The 22,613-nt window shown below is 44.1% G+C and overlaps 1 protein-coding gene across 6 annotated transcripts in view; it reads left to right on the forward strand.

Moving 5' to 3' along the window:
• Positions 1 to 22,613, forward strand: part of NRG2 (neuregulin 2) — a 176,211-nt gene that overhangs the window by 143,371 nt on the left and 10,227 nt on the right. For 2 of the 6 annotated variants that reach the window (XM_087760042.1, XM_087760044.1), the window contains 2 exons: positions 7,203 to 7,261; positions 19,199 to 19,222. The exons of 1 other annotated variant lie outside the window; for it this stretch is intronic. In XM_087760042.1, coding sequence (XP_087616168.1) covers positions 7,203 to 7,261; positions 19,199 to 19,222 — 83 coding nt within the window. Of the gene's footprint in view, positions 1 to 6,873; positions 6,951 to 7,202; positions 7,262 to 19,198; positions 19,223 to 22,613 lie in introns of all 6 variants that reach the window. 3 more of the 6 variants (XM_087760045.1, XM_087760041.1, XM_087760046.1) reach the window with 2 other exon arrangements.

Consider the following 22,613-nt stretch of genomic DNA (forward strand, 5'->3'; position numbering starts at 1 on the left):
CAGCCTGTGTTCTTGGGTGTGCCTCGGTCCTGGAGCCCATTGGGTTCTTGGCACAACTTAGAGCAGTTTGACACTGCTTTAATCTTTTATTGCCGGGTGCCATGCCCCATGGGGTTGTGCTAGCATGTGTATCACAGCAGAAATACTCTTTCTTCCAGTTAGGTCTTGGCACACGTTATCTACAGTTGGGGTCTTCCCAGCCAAACAAAGAAACAAAGCCAAGTCTCATCACTGCACAGTCCTTCTCTGCCCACTTAAACACACTTAATGACTCTTTCATATGGTTGATGTAATCAAAGTGACTGGTACTGTGGCCTAGGATCTTCCTAAATTGCGTGGGATCAGAAGACTTAAAGAGCTTTATAGAGCAACACCCCCCAATCATGTTGAACCAGTTGTGCTTGCAGTAATCAGGCTGAAGTATTTACAAATGCTGTCAGATAAACAGACTCTCTGGGTTTGGTCTGACAGCATTGCGTTACGTGAGAGAGTGAGGTCAGAGGCCTGGAGGACCTCAGACAAAAAGTGAAAGTTAAGGAGAGAATAAAAAACAAAACAAAGCAAAAGAGGAAAGATCAATTAATTTTTAAACTAGTTGATGTAAGCAAATCACCAATTTACAAAATAACATGTTCACTCTCTAGAAGCCCATTTGCATACCTCCTCCGTGTATATTGTTTCCTGCAGATTTTCCGAGGAAAGGGGAAAGATCATTCTGAAGGGTTAACCACATTGCCAGCTCCCCTGTGCTTTTCCAGAGCACCATTCAAAGGGGTGAACATCAGGCTGATCTTGTACGGCCATGGTCCTCCTTGCAGCACAGCTTGCTCAGCTCCCCTGTGGTGTCAGGAGCTATGCCATCCCTCTCAATGACTCTACTGATTTGGTCAGCACAAGTTGCACATTGCACAACCACAAATATGTCACTTTACCATGGATATATGAGCAGTTCTGTGGGAGGTGTTGCAACATCCTTGGAAATTAAGAGCCCACAGTGTTGAGCTAAGGGTGAAAATCTCCACATCCTGTTCCAAATCTCCTGAAGCAGCCAGGACTCATTCATTGGGTTTTGCATGCTGTTTATCTTGGGTGATGAGATCAGGTACCTTTTTGGGTTCAAGTGGCCCATCTATGCATCCTGTTCAATGCAACCTTTTTAATGCATGTATGACTATAGCAGACCCTTGAGAACCATTAGAGTGTGGAAGCTGATCCTGCAACAGTGAGGCTCAGTGAAGACAACAGCGCAGATCCTGCTGAGCTCCCACAGCTCAATCGGAGCTGCACTGTTGTCTTCACTGGGCCCAGAAGTGGGTGTCCCTGTGGTTTGGACTCTACTATACAACAAACATGCCTTGATTAGCTGCTCTGGATAAGGCCTCTGCATTTATTCTGGTTGCTTTCTTTTCTTCCCATCAGCAATTTTGTGGAGCCCAGCCTTTTGTGGCTCTCCAGAGCCTGATCATCTGGGACTGGTCAGGGGACAATGACAGAACTGTCTTCTTTTTCAGCCCTTTGGACAAACAAGCAACATGCTTGAAACATTTCTCCATTTGCTTATATCAGTGCATTGTGTCCTTCTGCTACAGCTTCTCCTTATCCCATTATTTTGAAGCACCTGCTCGTTCGCATTCTTCTGTAACATGGATTGCATTATGAGAGCTACCAAATTTGGCATACTTTAATTAAGATCTGGGGGAGCAAAGGAAATCCTGCCAACCCTTGCAAGATTTAGATCAACAGCCGGGCAGAAAAACTTTTGCTTCCAGCAGAAACATTATGATAATGATGTTATTAATTAATAGTAGCAAATAATAATTAACAATAATTACTGCTCTGCCCTGATACAGGGCAAAAGGTCAAAGTTTCTCAATTTTCATAAATAAGTGCTCTGCAAACAACATAGAAATGGGTCATTCAAACCATTTTGGTTTGTACTTTTTGAGATGCTTTATTTGGCTGATCATCTTACTGCATTTTTTTTACCATGTAAAGATTTAACTGCAATTCATCCTGAACCCAAGAGCAGAACTTTGTGGGTGTTTTCGAAATGGGGTAAAAAAAGTCTTAAGGAATTGATCAAAACTGAAAGAATTGGACATTTTCCAGAAACAACAGAATCTGGACAGAAAAATCCCTGACCAGTTTTATGCAAGTAGCAAATGTTCAGATGTGGCAGGTTTTTTTAATTTTTATGCACCTGGTTAGGCACAGAGGGATGGAGTTAAGCAAGGGCAGTCTGGGGGTTTCTCCACACAGGCTAGAGAGGGGACAAGGTGCTGTCTGCAAGAGGTTAGTACAGCCTTGTACTTCCACAAGACCGTTCCTACAGACACAGCTTTGTCCGCTTCCCTTGGCCTTTGAGGAGACACATATTGGGCCTCCTTGACACCAGTGAGTGGACCAGGAAGTCCAAAGGTAATATTTGCAGGAACAGTCCATCATCTGTGTAGTCCCTGTAAGAGCTTTCAAAAGGAGGAGGGACTCCGTTTTGCTGGGATAGCCAGCCAAAACCTCTTGACTAGGTCAAATGTGTAGGAAGAAGCATGCCATGATCAAAGACCATCTCATGGCTCTCGACTTTAGTGAGCCTTAACTTTCAGCTATGTCCCTCAGGCCATATGCTTGGCCACTGAAGAAGAGTTGCCCGGAAGCCCTTACCACAGGCAACAGATTCTGCATGCAGAAGGGGTGCTTTCCATTGCTCTCCTGTCCAGACTGGAAGACTCATGTGCCATGCACACTGGAAATTTCTTTCCTAGAAATCACATCTGGAGCCATAGTAATAAATAACAAATCATCTTCACCAGCCTAGAAGTATGAGACAGCTAAAAAAAAAAGGAACCATGAGCACTGCATGCTTTCAAAGGTCTCCTGGTCACTGTTGCTGCCAGCAGCCTTGCTTATGAGGAATCGGGACCCAGGGACACCAGAGGGGCATGTGTGTTTTGACAGCTTGTATGCTAGCTTGGGAGGTAACAGAAGGTGCTCATGTTCACGAGGGCTTCTTTTCTGTCACTTTTGCCAGTGCTGATTCACTAGTAACTAAAGATGAAAAGCCTGAGCTGTCCTAGACACAGAGAAGACAGTTATCTACTGCCTTGTGTCTAGAAAGCTCTTCTCCCCACCCACGCTAGGCTGACTGCAGAGATCTGAAGATGGGCTAGATGGTAGCTGTCATGGCATCAAAGCTTCTTTGGCACTTTTCTGGTTTGCTTTTTCACTTCTCACCAATTTCTTTCTCTGGGTTTTTATCTCCTTTCACCAGTTTTCACATAATTTTCAGTCTTTCCTTAATGGCATGCAGCTTCAGTCACGCTGAAGTTCCAGCCTTGGCTGACCTTTTGCGGATATGTGCTTGAGACAGTTTTAGCTCCTTTCAGAAAAAGCCCCCCTTTTTGGGGTGGGCAGGACATTTGCTTCATTCAGCAGCACCCTTGAGGCCCTTCGGTGTGCTCACAACATATATGAAATCTTAGATCCCAGACAAGTGGGCAGTACGTTGCAAACTAAACTGGATACCCTTGAAGACTGTGAATAAGTTCATGGCTCTACCAGTGGTGATGAATAAACTTCAAAAAGGATTTGGAAGACACCTTCTGTTTTGGATGTCTTGTTCAAACACCAGTGCAATCTCTTAAAGGTTTCTCCAAAAGTCATGCTTCCCTAGGGCTGTCTTTGTGAGTCTGCATCACCCAGCTGCCTCAGGCTCGTGCTCTTTGCCAACAGGGCATCTTCACTCTGCTTCCCAGCACCAGCTTCCTCTGCTTCATGACAGGGAAGGTCAACAGTCCTCATGTCTGATGGTAACCCCTTGGGCTGAGCTTTCCTTGGGAGCTGGCTGGGCTCCCTGGTATTGAAACACCATTACTGGTATGTTTCCCTTTCCTGTGCTCCAAGATGAATGTCCAAGAATGAGAAAAGAGGGTGAATTTTTCAAAGATATTTGCCTGACCAGGGAGTCAAAAGTGACTTGAATACTGAGAAACTTAAGTGTATGACTAGGGAGTTCAGTGAAGCTTCATGCAGAGCCATGCCCTTAAGTTCTCCCTAAGCAGTTCAGGGTGCACATATAGCCCAACACACTCCCACATGGAGGTGTTAGCACAGGTCCCAAAATCCAGATGCTGTGTAGCACAAAAAACAGGTTTGGTCATGGGCAGTGAGGGTGCACCACCTTTTTTTGCTCAGTGCAGACCTACCAAAACTGCAGTGAAAACCAGCAAGAAATCAAGTGCCAAAGCCACATTGGTCATACAGGGCCTTCCAAAGCTTGCTTCTGTGAGAGGGACAGCAGGTGAAATGTCCCCTGGACATGGGGCACCCTGCCTTGGAGAACTGGGAAATGCATTCTTTAGGGGAAAGATGGACAGGTTTGGAGCTGTGGAGGTGTTGAGGTGGAGAAGAACAGTAGATGGGATAGAGAGATTATGCAGCCTTTTAATTGGCTATATCTTCTCTTTGGATCATGCTGGATTCAGAGGTGTGTCTGCAGTTCCACTGTAGGCATCCAGCATCCAGCACTGAGGCTCAAGCTACCTCTGAAGTACCAGCAGGTTGTCCCACAGGCAGATGGCCTCCCTTAGGAGCCTTTGGCAGTGGTGTATTAGTGTGTCAGCAAATGCCTCAGCCTTTCCCCCCAGGAGTGTTAATGCAGGTCTCCAGGCAGGGATTAGATGTCTATGCACTGGGGCAATGGCACCATCTATGTCCATAGCCACAGCTGGGACATCTTTACACCCTATCCTGCCTTGTGCTCAGCCACTTGGTGCCTCCTCACGTTCTTTCCCAGACCTCAGCTGAATCTCACCTCTCCCATTTGGAGAAGAGCCTTCCAGCTTAAGAGAAGTCTGTATCCTTGCAGGCCTGACAGATGGGCTGGTGTACCCTTGGTCTGTACAGCTGGTGCAACTGCTAAGAGCCCCTAGCACTTCCTCACATGTCGTGATTCCCACCTGCTGGCCCAGATCAGTGTATGTCCATGATGAGGGAGAACTATTAAAAATCAAGGTTTTCTGGTCATAATGAATAAGGAAGACTTCTCTAATTTCTACCTCTTCCCCCCAAGGGAACTAAATAGTTGCTGAAAAAACCTGTCTGTGTTCCCTTAAGCAAGTAGAGAGAAGCAGGAATTCATCTCTCTTCTTGACTTTTTTTTATTGCCACTGGAGTTGCATATCTGTAATGTGCCATCTAAACATAAATCTGTCAAGAACAAATGCTCCCATAGGACTTGAGCAACAGTACAGAACTAATCTGCCAACAAACTTTGGAACTACAAAGCTTTGGTCATATTAAACGTCAAAGCCATCGCTTCCTCATCCCCTTCACTGTGTCCGCAGACTGGGAGCAGGCGTTAGCGTACCTTTGAGAGGCATGAAAGAGTCAGATCTGCTCTGCCCATGCAGGGCTGGCAGTGAGCACATGGGACCTGGACCTGGACCGGGACCTGGACCTGGACCTGGACCTGCCCTGCTCCAGCCCACCATATGCACTGGTTGGGACCGGTCATCTGACACTGTGCTGAGGCTGCTCTAGCTGCTTGCTGTCCTTTGCAGTGGACTGCCAGGGAGCTAAGCCATTGACCTCAGGCTCGGGCCTCTGGTCCATGTCCTTTTTGCTGGGGTGTCTTTCAATCCTTTCTTTGTTGACCAGCTGGGGCCTGCCAAACACTGAGGGACAGTGTGATCTTGTGGGTGGCAGCTGAAAGCGAGGAAGGTCTGATGTGTACAAGGCACAGAGCCTGCAGCCCCGCTTACCCTAGGAAGTTGGAAAACGGATGTTAAGATGTTAGCTATAATGATAAAACCCTCTTAAGCTCAGAGGAGGGAAAGATCGGTTGGGGAGGGAGGGAGGCAGTTGTGGGACAGGCAGGTAAGAGCTGCGACTTCAAGAAAGCTAGGGATAACTTTGAGGGACTATCCAAAGAGGCCAGAAGAAAAGATGTGAAGTGAGGGAGAGAGATGAGTGCATGGTGGAGAAGTGTTTGACTACCCACAGCTGAGCTCCCATTGCTGCCCAGGTTCACCCGCAGCTGTGGCAGGTCACAACGCAGTGTGTGGGTGCTGCTGCACCGTGAGTGGTTCAGCAGCTCCTGCTGCACCCCTGCCCACGTCCTCGTGCTCCCCAAACCTGGCTCAGCCTGGGGGCTGCTCCGGGGAGCTTACTCATGAGCTGGTGCACGTGCGTGGCGGCCCTTGTCTGCAGGGCGCCATCCCTGCCACTGCAGCATCATGCTAATGTATACCTGCTGCCCCATGAGCTGGCACATCCCAGCCCATCACGTAATGTTGGTCGGGATAGCTTGAGAGAGCCTCACAGTTGGGCAGCATGTGAGACCTGTTCAGTTCAGCTTTCTTCTCTGTCCCTTTCTCTCTGTTAACACAGAGATTCTGCACATGCTTTCTCTCTAACCGCAAGGTAACCCTTTTCCCTGGAACATCCTGTGGGTACTTCTGGGGTAATAATGGGAAGACACTTGCCGTACACAATGCTCGCTGTCGCCTGAGCAGCTGCTCACTGTTCTGTGGTGCCTCTTGCCAGTCTTGTCTAAGATAGCAGCTCCAAGGAGAGTCTCTGAAAGTAGCATCCAGCTCATCTCGATCTTCCTGCCAGCTGGTGCTTCTAGCAGGTGAGAAGGAAGGAGGCAGGCAGAGGAGGAAAGGAGGGTTTTGGCTGGCTGCTTGAAGACCCAGGCCAAAAATAGAGCTGGAATGCTGATGTTGCAGGTGCCTGGTTAAAGCAAAGCAAAGAGTAAATACGCGCGTAAAGCCTTTATTTTTTCCATTCATCACAATGCACTTTTTATTTCTGACCTTAGCCTCAAGAATGGTGCCAGACATGTTCTGTGATTTCTCCCCTTTTCCCCTCCAGATGTCCAAACGGATTCTTCGGACAGAGATGTTTGGAGAAACTGCCTTTGCGATTGTACATGCCAGATCCTAAGCAAAGTATGTTTGAAGACAAAAAATGCACCACACTACTTAAAACCTCCCGGGCACAGCGGTGGATGTAGAGTGGTCTAGTCAGGGATGGCTCTTGGTGTCAGCTTTGGGCTAGGGCTTAGGGATGCAGGTAAGGGTGAAGGCTGAAAGCAGACGGATAGGAGTTGTGGAAGGGATCAGAAGGGGCCTCAGTTCGGTCTGTTTGGGTGTCATTTTGCTATCTTGTTTCTCTCTTTCTGGTTTTCTTTCTTCCGTTAGGTGTCCGATTGAATTCACAGGAGACCGGTGTCAGCATTTCGCAATGGTCAGCTTCTCCAGTATGTCTCTTTCTACTTCTCTCTCTCCCTGATTATTGTAGCCCTGTGTCGTGTCCTTAAAGCAGGTTCTTCTGTTCTCCAAGAGACCTCTTCCTGTCTTGTGCACTCCCAGCTCTGCTTGGCCATAAGAGGAGCTGCGATTGTGTCCAAGAGGAGAATCAGGGCTCTTGTTATCTCCCCATTTGTTAGAATGGGTTCTGCTTTCATTTCTGATTGAACTTAATGTTGCTTGCTCTTTTCATGCAAAATGCAAATAAGGCACAAGGTTATGTGGTGTGCTGTGTGAGAACAGTCTGTGTGATAAGCTGTATCTATCTGCTAACATTACTGTCTCAAGATGGACTGTGTTGTGCAGTGCAAGAGATGTACATTTTCACATGACTCTTGTGAGGGGTTGTGTGAGTCTCTCTGTACCAACTGAGGAAATCACAGAGAGGGCTGTAATGAAATTTCCCCTGAAGTGAGGTTGCATTTCTGTTTCCAGAAGTTAAACCAAGCATCAGTTGCTGTTCAGGTGAGATGGTTGGAGGCTGGCTCAGAGTCAGATCCTGGAGCATGCCCAGAGGGCTGGACAGGGCACACATGCATGCCTGGGGCCCCAGAGGTCATGCTGGTGGCTGTCACTGTCTCAGGGCTTCCCAGGCCTCAGTGCCACGTGCCACGCAGGATATGGGCTAAATCTGGTGACTGGGCATCTCAGACTATATCCCTCCCAGACACAGAGTTGTTCATGTCTCTCCTAGGGGGTGGGACAGCCTTGCATATGGGGTTGTGTCTAACTACGGTGATGGATCCTTTAATCTCGTATTCAGTGGGTGTAAATACCCTAGAGCCCTTGCACTTAGTGCTTCTCAGTTTCTAGTTTCCAGTTCCTACAGGCTCTAGGTCTCCAGAAATGCCTTGCTTATAGACATCATTAGCTCATTTTATTCAAGGCAGATAATTTTTCCGGGTCCATATTCAGACAGTGTTCCAGCATCAGTGGGATCCTGGTCTGAGTACGGACTGACCTGAAAGGAGGCACGGTTACAGTGCAGGAAATCGGCCACAGTAACCCTCTGTGTGACCCATCCTGCCTCCATGCTGGCCGTTTGGACCACCACAAATGGTGGTTTTAAAAAGAAGCCTTTTAAAAAGAGCCATAAAAAAGGCTTTAATTAGTGGGAACCAGAGGAGAAATGCCTTTCCATGATGACTCCTTGATTTCCAGTACCCCCTCTCCCACCGCTCTGTAAGAAATCCTGCAGTCCTCATCCTGAACTGGCAATAGCAGGAGTCTCATTAGCACGTGCTAATAGCTGGCAAGTGCTCACATTAGACTCCCTTCTACGGAGTATACAGACAAGATGCAAATGGGCTTTGTGAGGCCCTTGGGACAGCTTGATGTTTTTACATTACCTTTTGTTCCAAATTGGCTTCCAAAGTTGAAACCTCAATTGATTTATTCTTTCAGACTAAATCATCCTAGTAAGCTCTTTTTAAAATGACAAAACAAAATGTTCTGGTTTGATCTTTAACCTGATGCAAAAGGGTTTCCTTTCTGCTTTCAAGCCCATGGTGTCAGGGACCCTGGCTGCAGGGACCCTGGACAGCAGTGGGATGCTCACCCGATGAGGCTGATTTGTAGCATGTTTCATGAGGTGGTGTCCAACAGGCTTAAACATTATTGATACCATGCTGCAAAACCAAAACAGGGGTGAAAATGAGTTTTATGTCAGGAAAATGCCTTTTCAGAATACTAATGACAAGAGTAAACAGCCTGTGGTTTTTTATCTATTTTTTCCCCCTTTTTATGGGAATGAGATTTCTTTAAATTTTATTCATGTGTTAGAGGAACAATGCCAACTTTAAAACAGAAACGTGTACATGTCCTTACCTCAATTCTGCTTTAACCACAGGATAGTAAGGTAAAAACAGCTTAACAATCCAGATTACCTGTCTGAACTTGGATAAAAATCGTCTAAGAAGATGACTCATATGTGTTTATAGCTGTTTTCACTTTCAGGTCACAGTTGGGTAATATACGTAGCATCAACACTGCAGAAAAGCATGCACTGAACTTGCTGTTCTTCTGAATAGGAAAGGCATTTCACTTGAGTCTGGACTGTGCAAATGCTTACTTTCTGCTTTAATCAATAATTAGGGCACAGTAGAAGTTGCTGTTACTCTATGGTTCACTCAGTGCTTCATCCCATATGGGTTGTGACAGGTCAAAAGCTGAAATAGATTAAATTAGGTTCAGGCATTTCCACAGGAAATAAAATAGCTCTGTCCTGATTCATGTTTTGAGAACATTGCCAGCACTTGACAGATACTTAAATAGTAAATAATGACACCTACACTGGTGTTGTTTTAATATTTTAGGTTTTGAGGCCTAGATCGGAGTCTTCTGATTCTTTAACATAAATATTAAATATTACAATATGATTTTTAGTAGTTATATCCCAGGGCTGAGCGAGAGTCTCTGCAGATTGAACTAAATTAAAGATGCTGTTCTGAAAAGATATGGCAGATACTTTGCTGCATTTGGGCTGGAGATGGAGATGGTGCAGCATCCCAACATCATGCCAGAAGTGTATCTTCCTTCTGGGAGCTGCTGCCTATCTCACTGGTTTAAACTCTTCCAGATTTTGCTCAGGTAAAACTCCCTATGTTCTCTAGGAGTTCAGGCTATCTTTGTCTATTTGACAAGTAGCTCTGGAGGTTCGTTTTTCTCTGATTGTCTGAAATACCTGCTAGACCACTGCAATTATGAAGATGAAAATCAGATGTATTTAGATAGGTTTTCTCGCATGTGATGTTTCTCTGTGTTGCTGTTACAACCATATGATCAAGTGCCTACTGCCAGACATTCTGGGTATATACCCTACTGCTTGAAAATGAAGAGGAAATGTTAAAGATGGAGGTTTTTTCTATGTTGTGCTCACACTGTTGCTATTTTCTAACAGATTGGTACAGAGGAACTCAGTAGGAATTGTATTATTGGGCTAGCTCGAAGACCTCCCAAGTCTGTCCTGACTCAGCCCTTATTTGGATGAATAGCATTTGCTTTTGGTAGGAATTTGCAACATCAGAATTCAAGCAAGTATCTCAGCGGTTGGTTCCTATCTGCTTATAAGGAGTTTACATTTTATTTTGCTTGCATTGTAATGCAAATGTGATGGGAAAAGTGTTGAGATACTGGAGAAAAAAAGCAAAGCATGCTAAAATAGCTGCTTATCTGAGAAAATGGATGCATAGTGCAAACAGACAACATTGCTCTGGCCTAGTAAGGTGCCACTTCTGAGCAGAGCTGTGGTACCTGACTGTGTCAGCTCTCTAGGCCTGCCTTTATGCTAAGCCTGCATTAGTCTAAACCACCCTGATGGTCTGTTTTCTAGCAAGGCTCATACTGTAGGGAGATCTAAGGCAGCACGTTCATTTTGCGCAGCAGTGGCTAGGTATATGTATACAGTTGACTACCATCACTCAGCAGACAGACAATAACCTGCTAAGCAGCAGCAACACAGATGAGGGCCTTTGAGACACTGATGCATAGTAATCCCACACCCAGTAAGTACGGGCAAAGTCTCACAGAGAAACGTAAAGCTTTGTCCTGTTTATCATAGGTCAGTTTTAGGACAGTATGACAGATGGCTTTCCCACATTCATCAAAACAGAAAACCCACCAGAAGAAGGAAGGAAGGAGAGATGTCAGAGCAAACAACTGCACGTTCACTGAGATTAAAATAGTTGAAAGGTACATATCTGAGAAGAAAAAGATGTCCTGACTTAAGATGTGCTGACTTAAGCCTGGTTAGATCCCTTTTGTCTGTAAGAAATTTCACTGATCTCAGTTGGTCTCTGTGCACGCTCCTCCATCCATGCATAAGGAAGGAATTGGCTGATGGATCAAGGTTAGAAGATCATGTTGTGTAGGCTTTAACTAACCTATAAGAAGAAAGCCTTATAGAGGCTGTACAATATAACTGGGGGACATTAACAAAACATTTAAAGCAGTTTTAATTTAGACTGAATGCGAATTCATAGAATCATAGAATACCAGGTTGGAAGGGACCTCAAGGATCATCTGGTCCAACCTTTCTAGCACAATCTAGACAAGCCCATCAGCACCATGTCCAGCTGAGTCTTAAACGTGTTCAGCGTAGCAGAGTCAACCACTTCCCTGGGGAGATTATTCCAATGATTGACTGTTCTCATTGTGAAAAATTTTCCTCTTGTGTCCAATCGGAATCTCCCTGGGAGTAACTTGTACCCGTTACCCCTTGTCCTCACCATGTGACTCCTTGTAAAAAGGGAGTCTCCATCTTCTTTGTAGCTCCCCTTTAAGTACTGGTACATGGTGATGAGATCACCTCTAAGCCTCCTTTTCTCAAGGCTGAACAAACCCAGCTCTCTCAGCCTATCCCATTACGGCAGGCTTCCCAGACCCTTGATCATCTTGGTGGCCCTTCTCTGGACCCCCTCCAGCCTGTCCACATCTTTTTTTTTTTGTATAACAGGGACCAGAACTGTACACAGTATTCCAGGTGTGGCCTGACAAGCGCCGAGTAGAGTGGGATAATGACTTCTTTATCTCTGCTGGTGATGCCCTTTTTGATGCAACCCAGCATCCTATTGGCCTTCTTGGCCAAAATTAATGGCAGTGAACAGAGGGGACAGTGATTGTCTACAATTACTATATAAAACAGGAATGCCCTGATAGATGAGAATACAGGGAATTATTTCCATGGGTGATGAGTCATTAAATCATCTTACTAAAATGTTTTTCACATCAAGGTCTTCATATTTCTATGTCTCCATACCATTACAGTTGCAGATATAATTAATATATATACTGCTTTGTATGTATGATTAATATATATATTAATATATATACTGCATTGTACTAGCAGTCATATCATCTACTAGTTTCAGGAGTTAGATCTTGCAGTTATGATGTAACTCCAATGAAACCAGAGGGCTGGGAGATCCTAACTCCAAAATGTGACCTAAACCAAGAATCCTCCCTGACCCTGGCCACAGGGAACTCAATGTGCAGGCAAGGAGTAACCAGTTGTACTGACAACCTGAGTTCACACACAGGTGTCTTTGGCTGTCCATGCACTAGTGAGAAGAGAAGCTTAACACACCGAATTGTTGATCCACAGACTGAATGAATCCATAGCATTAGTACCCATTTTGCCTTTGCAGTCCGATCTTCATCTCTGCTGGCACATGTGGGTGAAAAGTTCAGCAATATCACAAAAGAGTCAGGAAGTCTTTCTATTATGAAAGCTTCTAGTGGGTACTGGAGACTCACCCAATTGACAGCTGTCTCCTGGGTCCAGCTTCATAGGCACAACTACGTCTTGCAGCTTTTTCCAGAAGACAGCAGCATGTCCAAAATCATTCTTCCTTTTAAGAAACTTTTTTTTTTTTTTAAGCTGTGCTGGCACCTGTATTTCATAGCTGCCTGTTCTACATCAGATCAAGATTGAGCTCTATCTTCTCTCTTCTACAAGAAACTTTTCAGATCTTTGTAAAACCCTGCTGGAATTTTACTGATAAATTGCCAGGCTTTGGGCTGGCTGATTGTAAAGGTTTTGTAAAACACATTGGCAGCTATTTCACTCCTGGTGGGGCTGAGATACTGAAAGTTAAACATTATGAGTGGGAACATTTATACCTTGCCTAAGTCTGCACATTTGTATTCTTTCCACTTGTGATTTATGGAACAATTTAGAAATTTGGGATGAAGTTTTATGTTTATTCTTGTCTCTTGTCTGTGGAATCTGAAATTTCATCTTAACTTTGCTATTTATTCATCTCCCAAAATAATTGTCACTGATCTGGAGGACAAATGTCATACCATTCATCTCCTTGTTTAGTGAAACATTTTCATTTTCTACTTTGTGACCTAATTAAAGTTGAAGTCTGTGGCCTGCCTGCAAACATCCTGGAATAGAGCTGACATTCATATACAATGTAATCTAGCATATTCTCCATTTTTAATCCATATTTCCTTCTTTGTTTCTTTACAAATTGAATTTTAATTCATAGTTGGGAGTCTTCCTACTGCTCTGCTTTGGAAGCACAGAGCAGCATTTTCTGCATTGGGAAAGCCGGCTTTCTCTTCAACTTTGGGCTCCCCTGAGAGTCTGTTATTCAGGCATCAAATCCCTTTTTCGAAGGGGAGAAAGACTCTTGTTGTACCATGCTCTTGTTGCATGGTACTCAGTGTATTCATCTGGAAACATGGAAGAGAAGAGCTTGAGCTGAGAAATGAGAGTCTCGCAGTTGCAGACTATTGGTCAATTCTGCTTGCAGCGGACATTGATATGAAAGCATATCCTGAGTTCTCAGCTTAATATGTCTCTCAGGACTCCCTAACTGTAGCCATCAAAAGTTTAGTATGGTTCTGGCTCCTGATCGATTTGCTCTGTGGTAGGACATTTCCCTTGCATAGGCATTACAGATTCCTTCCAACAACAGATGATGAGCATGGGTATTTCTGAGATGAGAACCACCATCTGTTCTTGAGCATCCACTGCACCGTCACTGGGTGTGATCTGTGTAATGATCTCAGCAGCATGATTCCTGCCTTATCACAACACAGTTCCTGTATATCAGATGTCTGGCTCTTCCCATCAGTCATTCTTTCCAAGGAAATTGCTTTCATAGAGCCTTTCCAGTCAGAAAAGCATGAACTGTTTCTACTTGCAGTGTCTGTATCAGGCCCTCTGGGCTGGAAACCGAATCACATGTTCCCACAGTGGCACAGAAACTGGCCCCAGTGCTGCCAACTAAACCATTGTAGAAGCAGAGCAGTGTAGGTTTATTGGGTGAGAGGCTTCTTATTTTTCTGAGGGATGGTCTCATTCACTCTGAAGTTGCCAGGCTGCAGCAGGAGGAGTGTTGGTCATCACTCTGACATGTCAGAAGGTGACCCTTCTCACAGGTGGGTTTTGGATGCTTGCTCCTCACACTGAGGTGAAGTGTCCCAGTGAGCAGAGGGATAAATGTACCACTTCAAGCTCTTCTGGGAAGGTCTATATCTGAATTTCAGCTTCTCTGTTCACTTCAATTCACTTATTCAGCAATAGTTTCATACCTGTTGATTGTGATACAAAAATTATAAGCAGAAGAATACTTCTTTTTTTTACCTACCTTTCTGTTTCCTCCTCCACCTCTCACTCATCTGAACCCTAAAACAATATTTAGCAGCATTTTAAATTCCACAAACATTCTGCGGCTTCCTTTCAATGACACGATAACCGCTGACCACTTAATTACAGGGTGATGACTACACTGTGGTGTGGCTGGGTAATTACAGGGCATTTGTGTTTTATCATAACATGGTTATTCCTCTCCCCTGGACGGCAGTACAGGTTACTCTTTGGGATCTCCTAAAGTTAATTGCATGCTAATCCACAGCAGCTTGCTAGTACTCTATTGTTATGTATCTGGACTCCTGAGGCCTACCAAATTATTTTTATTGATACAGTACTGGACAAGCTAAATGGCTGTGCAGTTTGTGGAAAGTTTGCAGACTTTCTTTACTTGGAGATCCCACGTATTGCCCAGTCCTTAACATGAGCACCGTGTCCTCTGTCCCCAGCATCACTGTCTTGCATTGCTCCCTGTACCCCCTGGGGGAAGCCTGGACCAGGGTGCTGCAAGTATTACTCTTGTCAGTATAATTTATTGTCAATAGTCTGTCTTGCTAGTCCTCAGATGTTAATTCTCCACTTTGTTTCATGCTCTGTGACCCAGATAGCCCTCTGGGGGACCCAGCCGTGTTTGGGGGGAATAATACATGTGGTAACTAAGCATCTTAATGACGTCCTTGGGCAATCTGAAGTCCACGTGAGCACAGGCCCAGTTTTCACAGCTATTTGCTAAGGCTTTTAGTCTTATTAATCATCCTATAAATCTACAGTTCAGTGAGAGCCATCTTGTCTTGAGGTGTTACTCCTATAAGGATATTTTGGATCAAATGTTTTTGTCTGTTTATCTTTTAAAACAGGTAAAATACATTCTAGAGAAAAACATAGTCACAAAGTCACTGCGGATCAAGTAAGTGTAGGAATTTGTCCTCTGTCCGATGAGAAAAATATCCACCACAAAATTTATGACAGTGGTTCCACAGAGTACCCACCTGTTACCCTACTGGTAACACCTAAATCCAACTGAATTTTTTCTTTCAGTCCGCCTCAGCTGAATGTCAACCTTTGGGGGCTTGAGTGTGAGGTCCATGCATCGCTTGACTCTTCAGCAAGCCCTGCTTTGAACAGCTGGGTGGTAACAGTCTGGGTGATGGGATCCAACCTGAATCCCACGCAGACGTGCTGCAGCTGAGACAAAGAGTGTGAAAATCAATCATTTTTGTCATCTCTTTCATATTTTTTCCCTTTTTCCCTTCCTCAACTCTCCCATGCTCGCTGCCTTTCTCTGTTGGACAGCCTTCTGTCATACATACAGTAGTTAGGTATTTGAACATTTCCAAACTACTGGTCCAGTCTCCTTTGGGATCAACACGGGAGCCTAGCTTAGCTTTTAGGTACAAGAAATAACTTAAATACCGCAAAGTAATGCATTCAAGAGGCCAGTAGATACTGTTTCCTTAACACTGATGGCTGCATTAGGAAGAACAGGTTCTAGCTTAAGTCCAATATTTTGAGAAAGGTTCAGCAGGCACATTTGGAACAAAATTTAAAAAAAAAAAACATGTCCCCACTTCATATAGTTTAGGGAGTCCCACAGCAGTTCAGGGTGCTCAGCCCTAGCTCCTTGCCATGACCATGGAGCGTGTGTAGAGTTCAGACAGAAGATTAATGATGTGAGAAAAATAATATGCCCAACTCCTCAGCCTAGAGCTACCATCTCAGTGCTGTCTTACTGTAATTTATTTACTTGGTAGCCTTTGCATATATTGCTTCCAATGGAGCTTGTCCCATGGGAGTTGGAGAGTACTGCTGCACTCAGCCAGCACTCCTGGCATATATCAGTTTGTCTCTACAGGTGGGATTCATCCATTTAATTTTAGCTATCCCAAAGGCTACCTCTGACACAGCCTGGGATACAATACACCTCATTGCAAACACCTCTGTCAGCGTGGAGTGAATCACCATCTCAAGGAGCTGGAGGACTTACCTTGGCTTCATGCATCCCTCTGTATGGTTAATGGCTGCAGAGGGCACTATTGCCCAAAGGTTTCTAGGCATCCCCAGCAGTCAAGTCTGCCAGTCTAACTGGAAGGGTGAGTGAAATGCAGGCTGACTGAACTATTGCAGGATACAGTGCAGGTGCTGCATGTCACGCTGAGCATCTTCTCCACCTAGCAGCAAATATAACTCAAAGTTTTTAAAGATGTATTACTTTTCCTGATCAACCTCTTAAAAAAGCAAAGGAGACTTCTTTCAAACATGGTATGCAGTCAGAAATATCTTTTGCTCCAGACCAAAATAATTGTTGTCTCTAGGTGAAATTTTGATTTCTCAAACATGTTTGCTACCAAGCAGTATATTGCTGATATAAAACAGGCACACACTATGTAGTAAGCCATGTTTGTGAAGATGATATCCCTCTGCTGAATGCAGAATTATTACATTTTGAAGCGATGTTTTTCCTGGAGCTGGGGTCATTTCCTTAGCCTCTAGATTGTACCATGTTTAATAATTTTGAACAGTCTCTTCTTTAGAGAAGAGGCAAACCCTCCAAATCCCAGCCTGCTCTTGAAGTGTCTCCTCCTTCACTGTCCCAGCACAGAAGGCAATACCTGCCCAGGGTAGGAGGAACTCCTGAGCAGGGGAAGGGGAGAGTGGCTCCCTATTGGATGTGTTCAGTTATGGGTGATACAGAAGCAATGTCTGTAGCCTGAAATGATGACAGAGAAGTGTTGAGTAGCCATGGATATCAGATGCAGGAGCATAGGCTTCCTCTATCTGCAAAGCTACCGGTGGATTTGTAGGCATAGGCAGGCACATACATTCCAGCTGCTGCATGGGTGCATGGTTTCTCTCTTGCTCAGGGAACCGGTAGCTAAGATCCAATGAGCCAGCTGGCTGTATCTGCTCCATGGAGTTTGTGAGCCAAAAGAAACTGCAGTTCAGATGTGAGAGAGACAGTGGGAAGGCTAAAGTTCCTCAGGTCCTGCCCACCACCACTGTTTGCAGAGGCATTTCTGGGTTTGCAAAAAAACATGAAAATGTTTTTAATTGCATCCATTTGTAGCTGTAGATGTTGCAGCAAATCCTGGAACAGGGAGGAAATGTGGCAGTATAGGCAGTATGCAGCTATCAAATGGATCAATAGCGTAGATACTTAGATGAAATTTAATTTATCTATACATGCATTTGTCATAGTGTCAGGTGAAACAGTGTGTGTAATGGTAGCATGCCTTAGGAAAAGGTCAAGGCTAGATGTGATAACCAAGAGGTTTAGGATGAATGTATTCTGTCCAGTTTTCTGCTGCCCACCACATTGTATCCATATCACTGTAACTTGTACAAAATAACTGTGAAACGCATGGTAGAGTTTGCTATTCCTTTTGCACAAATATGAGTTGTGAAGTAGAGAGCAGCCAGGTTTTGTGGCCTTTAAATTATACAAAATTTTAAAAAACCCAACCCCACCCAACTCCCGCCCCGCAAAAAAACCCCAAACATCAGCATTGATTTGAAGAGAAGAACCTGCTTTAGAAAATGTGTTTACATGTTCCATAACAATTAGTGCTAATTTCCCCCTGCCTAAATTTTGAACAGCATTGCAAAAGAAAGCCAATATTTCTGTGCAGCAAAAAGCAGTTCCTATGGAAAATATAGTAAATAAGTCTGGACATCTCCAAGCTGCAAATCTTGTGTGTATGGTGGGAACAGCAGAGCTCACCTTTGTGTACAATGATAAGTATGGAGAACTTTAATGTTTATGTAAGAAAAACTGTCTTTAGATGAGGCCTGTACCAGGAAAATTACTAAAATTCAGGATACCTGTTTTGGATAACTGCGTTGTTGATTCATTAGGTAAACTACTTTGCTTAGCGCTATCTCTGCAAGATGAACTGCAATCTTACTTGTAGTGAATATGAATCTGAAAGCAGATGCTCCAATTTGTGCTTTTTTTCAGCATGCTTGTTGTTTTTAAAACAATGCAGAATCACAGCAGAAGTGAAATTTGGAAGATCACAGACCTGAGGGAAACTTTCAGTGCAATTTGCACTTTTAGATCTGCAAAGGATTCATTGCCTTGCCCAGGCAACTAATCACTTGCAGCATCAGTGGTTCAACTGCAGATCTGTACCACCAAGAACAGTGCTTTCACAATTGTCACGCTGTCAGGTGATTTACAGGCAATGCTGCCAGATGATGCTGTGCATCCGAGACCAGACTTGAGGTCGTGGGCAGCAGAATCATGCTGGCAGGCCTCAGGGCCCCGTACAAGTGCCCACACATCTGTCTGCCCAGCGCTCTTCTTTGGTGCACAGGCCCCCAGGCAGAGAGGGGCGTGTGAAACCATGCAGGGCATATTTTGCCTGTAGAAAGTGTATAATGGTTTTTACCAGGTTCATGCAGTCGCTATGTGTTTTGACCTGTCAGGAGTTGTTTCAGAACAAGTGTACCTTTTCTTTCTTTTTTTTTTTTCCCCCTGCCTAAACTGTGAATTTCATATCAGGTACTAACAAACATGGCTCATCTCAAAAGAATTCATAATTAACTAAAAGAATTCATAATTAACTTCCACTGCAATTTGTTTGGGTCTTTCTTTACATAAGATATAAGCTCTGGTGGGAATTTGAAATGCTCTGAAGCATACACTGTCTTCTGTGTAACTGCTGCTGAGCCTACAGAAAAGCTAACCTACTGTAACTGCACAGTGTGTGTTTGTATATTAGAGATCTCTGACAGACCTGTTTTTCTTTTTCTCTTTCTCTTCCTTGTCTTCTTTCTGCATTGGCAGAGCATCTTGGATTTGAATTAAAGGGTATGGAACAACCATTCATTTATTAATCAGAAGCCATTAAGAGCTGCCCACATTATATTTATGGCTTTAATGGGATGATTAAAAAATCAGCTGTTCTGTTCTCTTCCCTGGCATCAGGATAGATGTTTGGATTGAAAAAAAAAACAAAACAAAACAAAAAACCAAACCAAACCAAAACACAAAATCTAAATGTAAACCTATAAAAATGCACGTGTATTTTTAGCAGCACTTTTTTCTTTGTTTCAAGCAGCAGCCTGGTGTGTGTGGCGTGACTGGGATGTTACAATTGCCATACGTCTCCTCATTTAACATGCTTTTGTGTATTTAACTGAAAAGCTGGAGTTTGTGTCCATTCAAAAGGTTGCCAGCAGGCACCACTTGGGAACAGGCAGGCATTCCAGGAACTAGAAGGCAAGTTTTAGGAAAACAAGGGCTTTTATAGAAATTGCCATCTTAGATGCACTAAGCTCCACTGGATTCTACGAAGGGTCAGGACAAGCTTTGCCGTTCCTCCTCCCAAAGGTTAGCATCTTATTTCGGTTCTTGACCGGGAGGAAATTGTTCCAAGAAAGGTGGCATGAGACGAGTTAGTCTAGAAAACAGTGAGCCCAGGGAAGTCAGTAGTCTCCCATGACAGTGGAGGGTGTAATGCTGAGCATCATAGTGGCAAGCTGAAGTTTGGAAAAACACTGCAGTAACTTAAATGCTTTAAAAAATATCCCCTTTGGACAATTACCTGCTCCTGCCCAGTTGCTCATAATCATATTATTTTTCTTCCATTCTCCTCAGTCTGTTTTTAGAAATATATCAAGTATCTCTTGAGTAAGCACCTGGAAAATCAGATCCTTGAGGCTAGGTTTCCCTTGAGTGTACAGATCAACAGATTAACCCCAGATAAGAGCAGAGAGATTTATCTTTATCATTTAACTTAAAAACATTGACCCAGCAATGTCAGCCAGAGCAGATCTTCACATGAAGACATTTCAATTTCATTTGCTAGAGGTATGAGGACACCAGTCTTTCATTTCTGGATCCTAAATTGTCTTCTCAGGTCCCTGAGGTGGAGGGACACGCACTAGCTGAAGCTGGAGAAACTTGTCTTCTCTGGTTTTTGCATGCCTGATCCACCGGGATTGGTGTGTATCCCCCAGCAGTTCTTCCCTGCTGCAGAAAATGTGTACATTTTGTGGCCAGGTGTTTCAGAGAAAGTGGTGCTGCTAATGCTAATACACTTAAATAAACTTTAAAATTGAGGATTTTTGACATCCCTTTTTTGTTGACCTTTTGTCCTTTTCCTCATCCATTCTCAATGTCATCACAGAACTGCACACATCCTGTTCCCAGTCTGCAGTCGTCTCTTCTCTGTCATTTGTCTTTCACTTTCATGCGTTGCTGTGACACCCATGGCTGGACTGTGATTCTGTCGGCATTATGTGGCACCACATGGTTTGTTCATAGTGTTTGCTGCTGTAGAGTGACGATGCTGCTGATGAAGACGTGGTGTTTGTAGAGCATAGAGACACAAATGGACAAGTCCTGCTCCAGGATCTTACCTTCTCAAATACAAAATTGCAGTGTGCATTCTCTTATTTTCTTTTTGTCACTGTTGAGATGGTTTTGTGCAACATGAAGATACTGTGTTATCGAGCATCAACTTTAATGAGATGTTAGGAGCCAAGCTAAATTACTCTCAGCAGGTCATTTAATTTTTAGTTTTGCAGCAGTGACACACAGCCTCACACTTCACTGCTTCACATAGCAGAGCTGTCAGCTCAAGACAGAGAGGCTAAATCTGCATTTCTGATGAACTGAAACATTCACCATGCAATTCAGGTGAAGGTTCAGGACAGTCAGACATGCCAGAGTCAGGGTCCCATACTGACATGAACAGAGGCTGTGATTTGAGCCTTGGGTGAAAAATTTTGTCATGTAAGTAACAGGCAAAAAAAAAAAAAAAAAAAGCCATCGTTTTGATGGCTTTGTTCTTTCTCCCTCCTCCATGATTCAAAAGGAACGATTTATGCTTGGAAAAAAAGTCTTTGTAGCAAAAAATACAGCTGGTGAAGAATCTTTGAAAAAATAGGCTTGATGGATGGGTCCATGGTGAAAACTTACCTCCTGCCCAGCCTTTTATTTCTGGTAAAAGTATTTTTTGCTGGGTAGTAGCAAAATTCTTACCCAGTGCCATCCGTAACCAGGACATGATCCTAGCTGGTTTTCCTGATTCTGGTAAAATCTCTGAAACTCCTGTCTGAATGAAAGATCTGTACAGCTGGAATCCAGGTCCCAGAGGTGTGCAAGGGCAAGAAAACTTGCCTGCCATGGTTGCTGATACCTGGAATAGGGCATCCAAGCAAGGGAAACACATCGCTGAAGGTGTTTCACCCCAGAGTGAGTTCTTTCCCCATGCCAGCTCCATCTGGTTCCTTGTAGTAAAACACAAGGAGTATAAGGTCAGCCAGAACCCAAACCCCCCTCTATGAGCAGATCCCAGGCCATACAGGCTCTGGCTTTGAGGAGGTGCAGCTGGCTGGTGAAGCTGCTGTAGCGCAGTAACTTTCAGCCCAAGGCCTGTCATTCTTGGTCCACACCACCATGGACACGGAGTCTGGGAGAGTCTCAGCTGCCTGCCTCTCTAGTGAATGGTGAGACATTGCCTTCCTGGCAACTCCACCGGCACCCTGAGCACCTCATGAAGCTAAAGGCCAGTGTGCAAACAAAACGGATGGAAATTTATTTCTTTAGCTTAGCAGCACACGCATGAAACAAGCTCTGCTGATTGTGTTTTGCATCTTCATGCCAGGGCTGTCATTCTCAGCCCTTGTTTAGCAAATCTTTCTTCGTTCCCATTTTGAGAGTTTGAAAGAGAGAAACATTTTTCCTAGCACTTTTTTTTCTTCCAAAAATGCTTTTTCATTCCTAAAATGGCAAGCTGAAATTGGTCTAAATATTCAGTTATCTGGAATGTTTCATTGCTTCTCCCTTGCTTTTTTGCTACAGTCTAGTCCCAGGGGTTTCTGGGACCAGACCTGTTTCTCTTCCAGTTTTGTATTTCATTGTTTGGTAGCACTGAGGATATCATATAGTCCATTCAAAGTATTTAGTGTGGCATGGTGAACCACGCCGAGCACAGCAACCATGGCATGGGTTTTATTGCCTAATCTATATAAAAAAAATATTTAAATTAATATTAAAGAAGGCACAAACCCCATTAAATTTAATATTAACACATAATATGGGGGCACGAGGACATCGTTCATATATGCTGAACTAAAACGCTCATGGCAGCCTTCTGTCAGTCATCCAGCTGTAGAACCAAATTGCCTCTGCTGATCTCAGTGGAGACTGCTGGATGTCTCTGAGAAGAGTATCTGCTCTGGTGTAGTCACAG

The sequence above is a fragment of the Nipponia nippon genome, unplaced genomic scaffold (assembly GCF_047370975.1).
Source record: "Nipponia nippon isolate SJK-2023a ecotype South Korea unplaced genomic scaffold, ASM4737097v1 scaffold_21, whole genome shotgun sequence".
Taxonomy (NCBI): Eukaryota; Metazoa; Chordata; class Aves; order Pelecaniformes; family Threskiornithidae; genus Nipponia; species Nipponia nippon.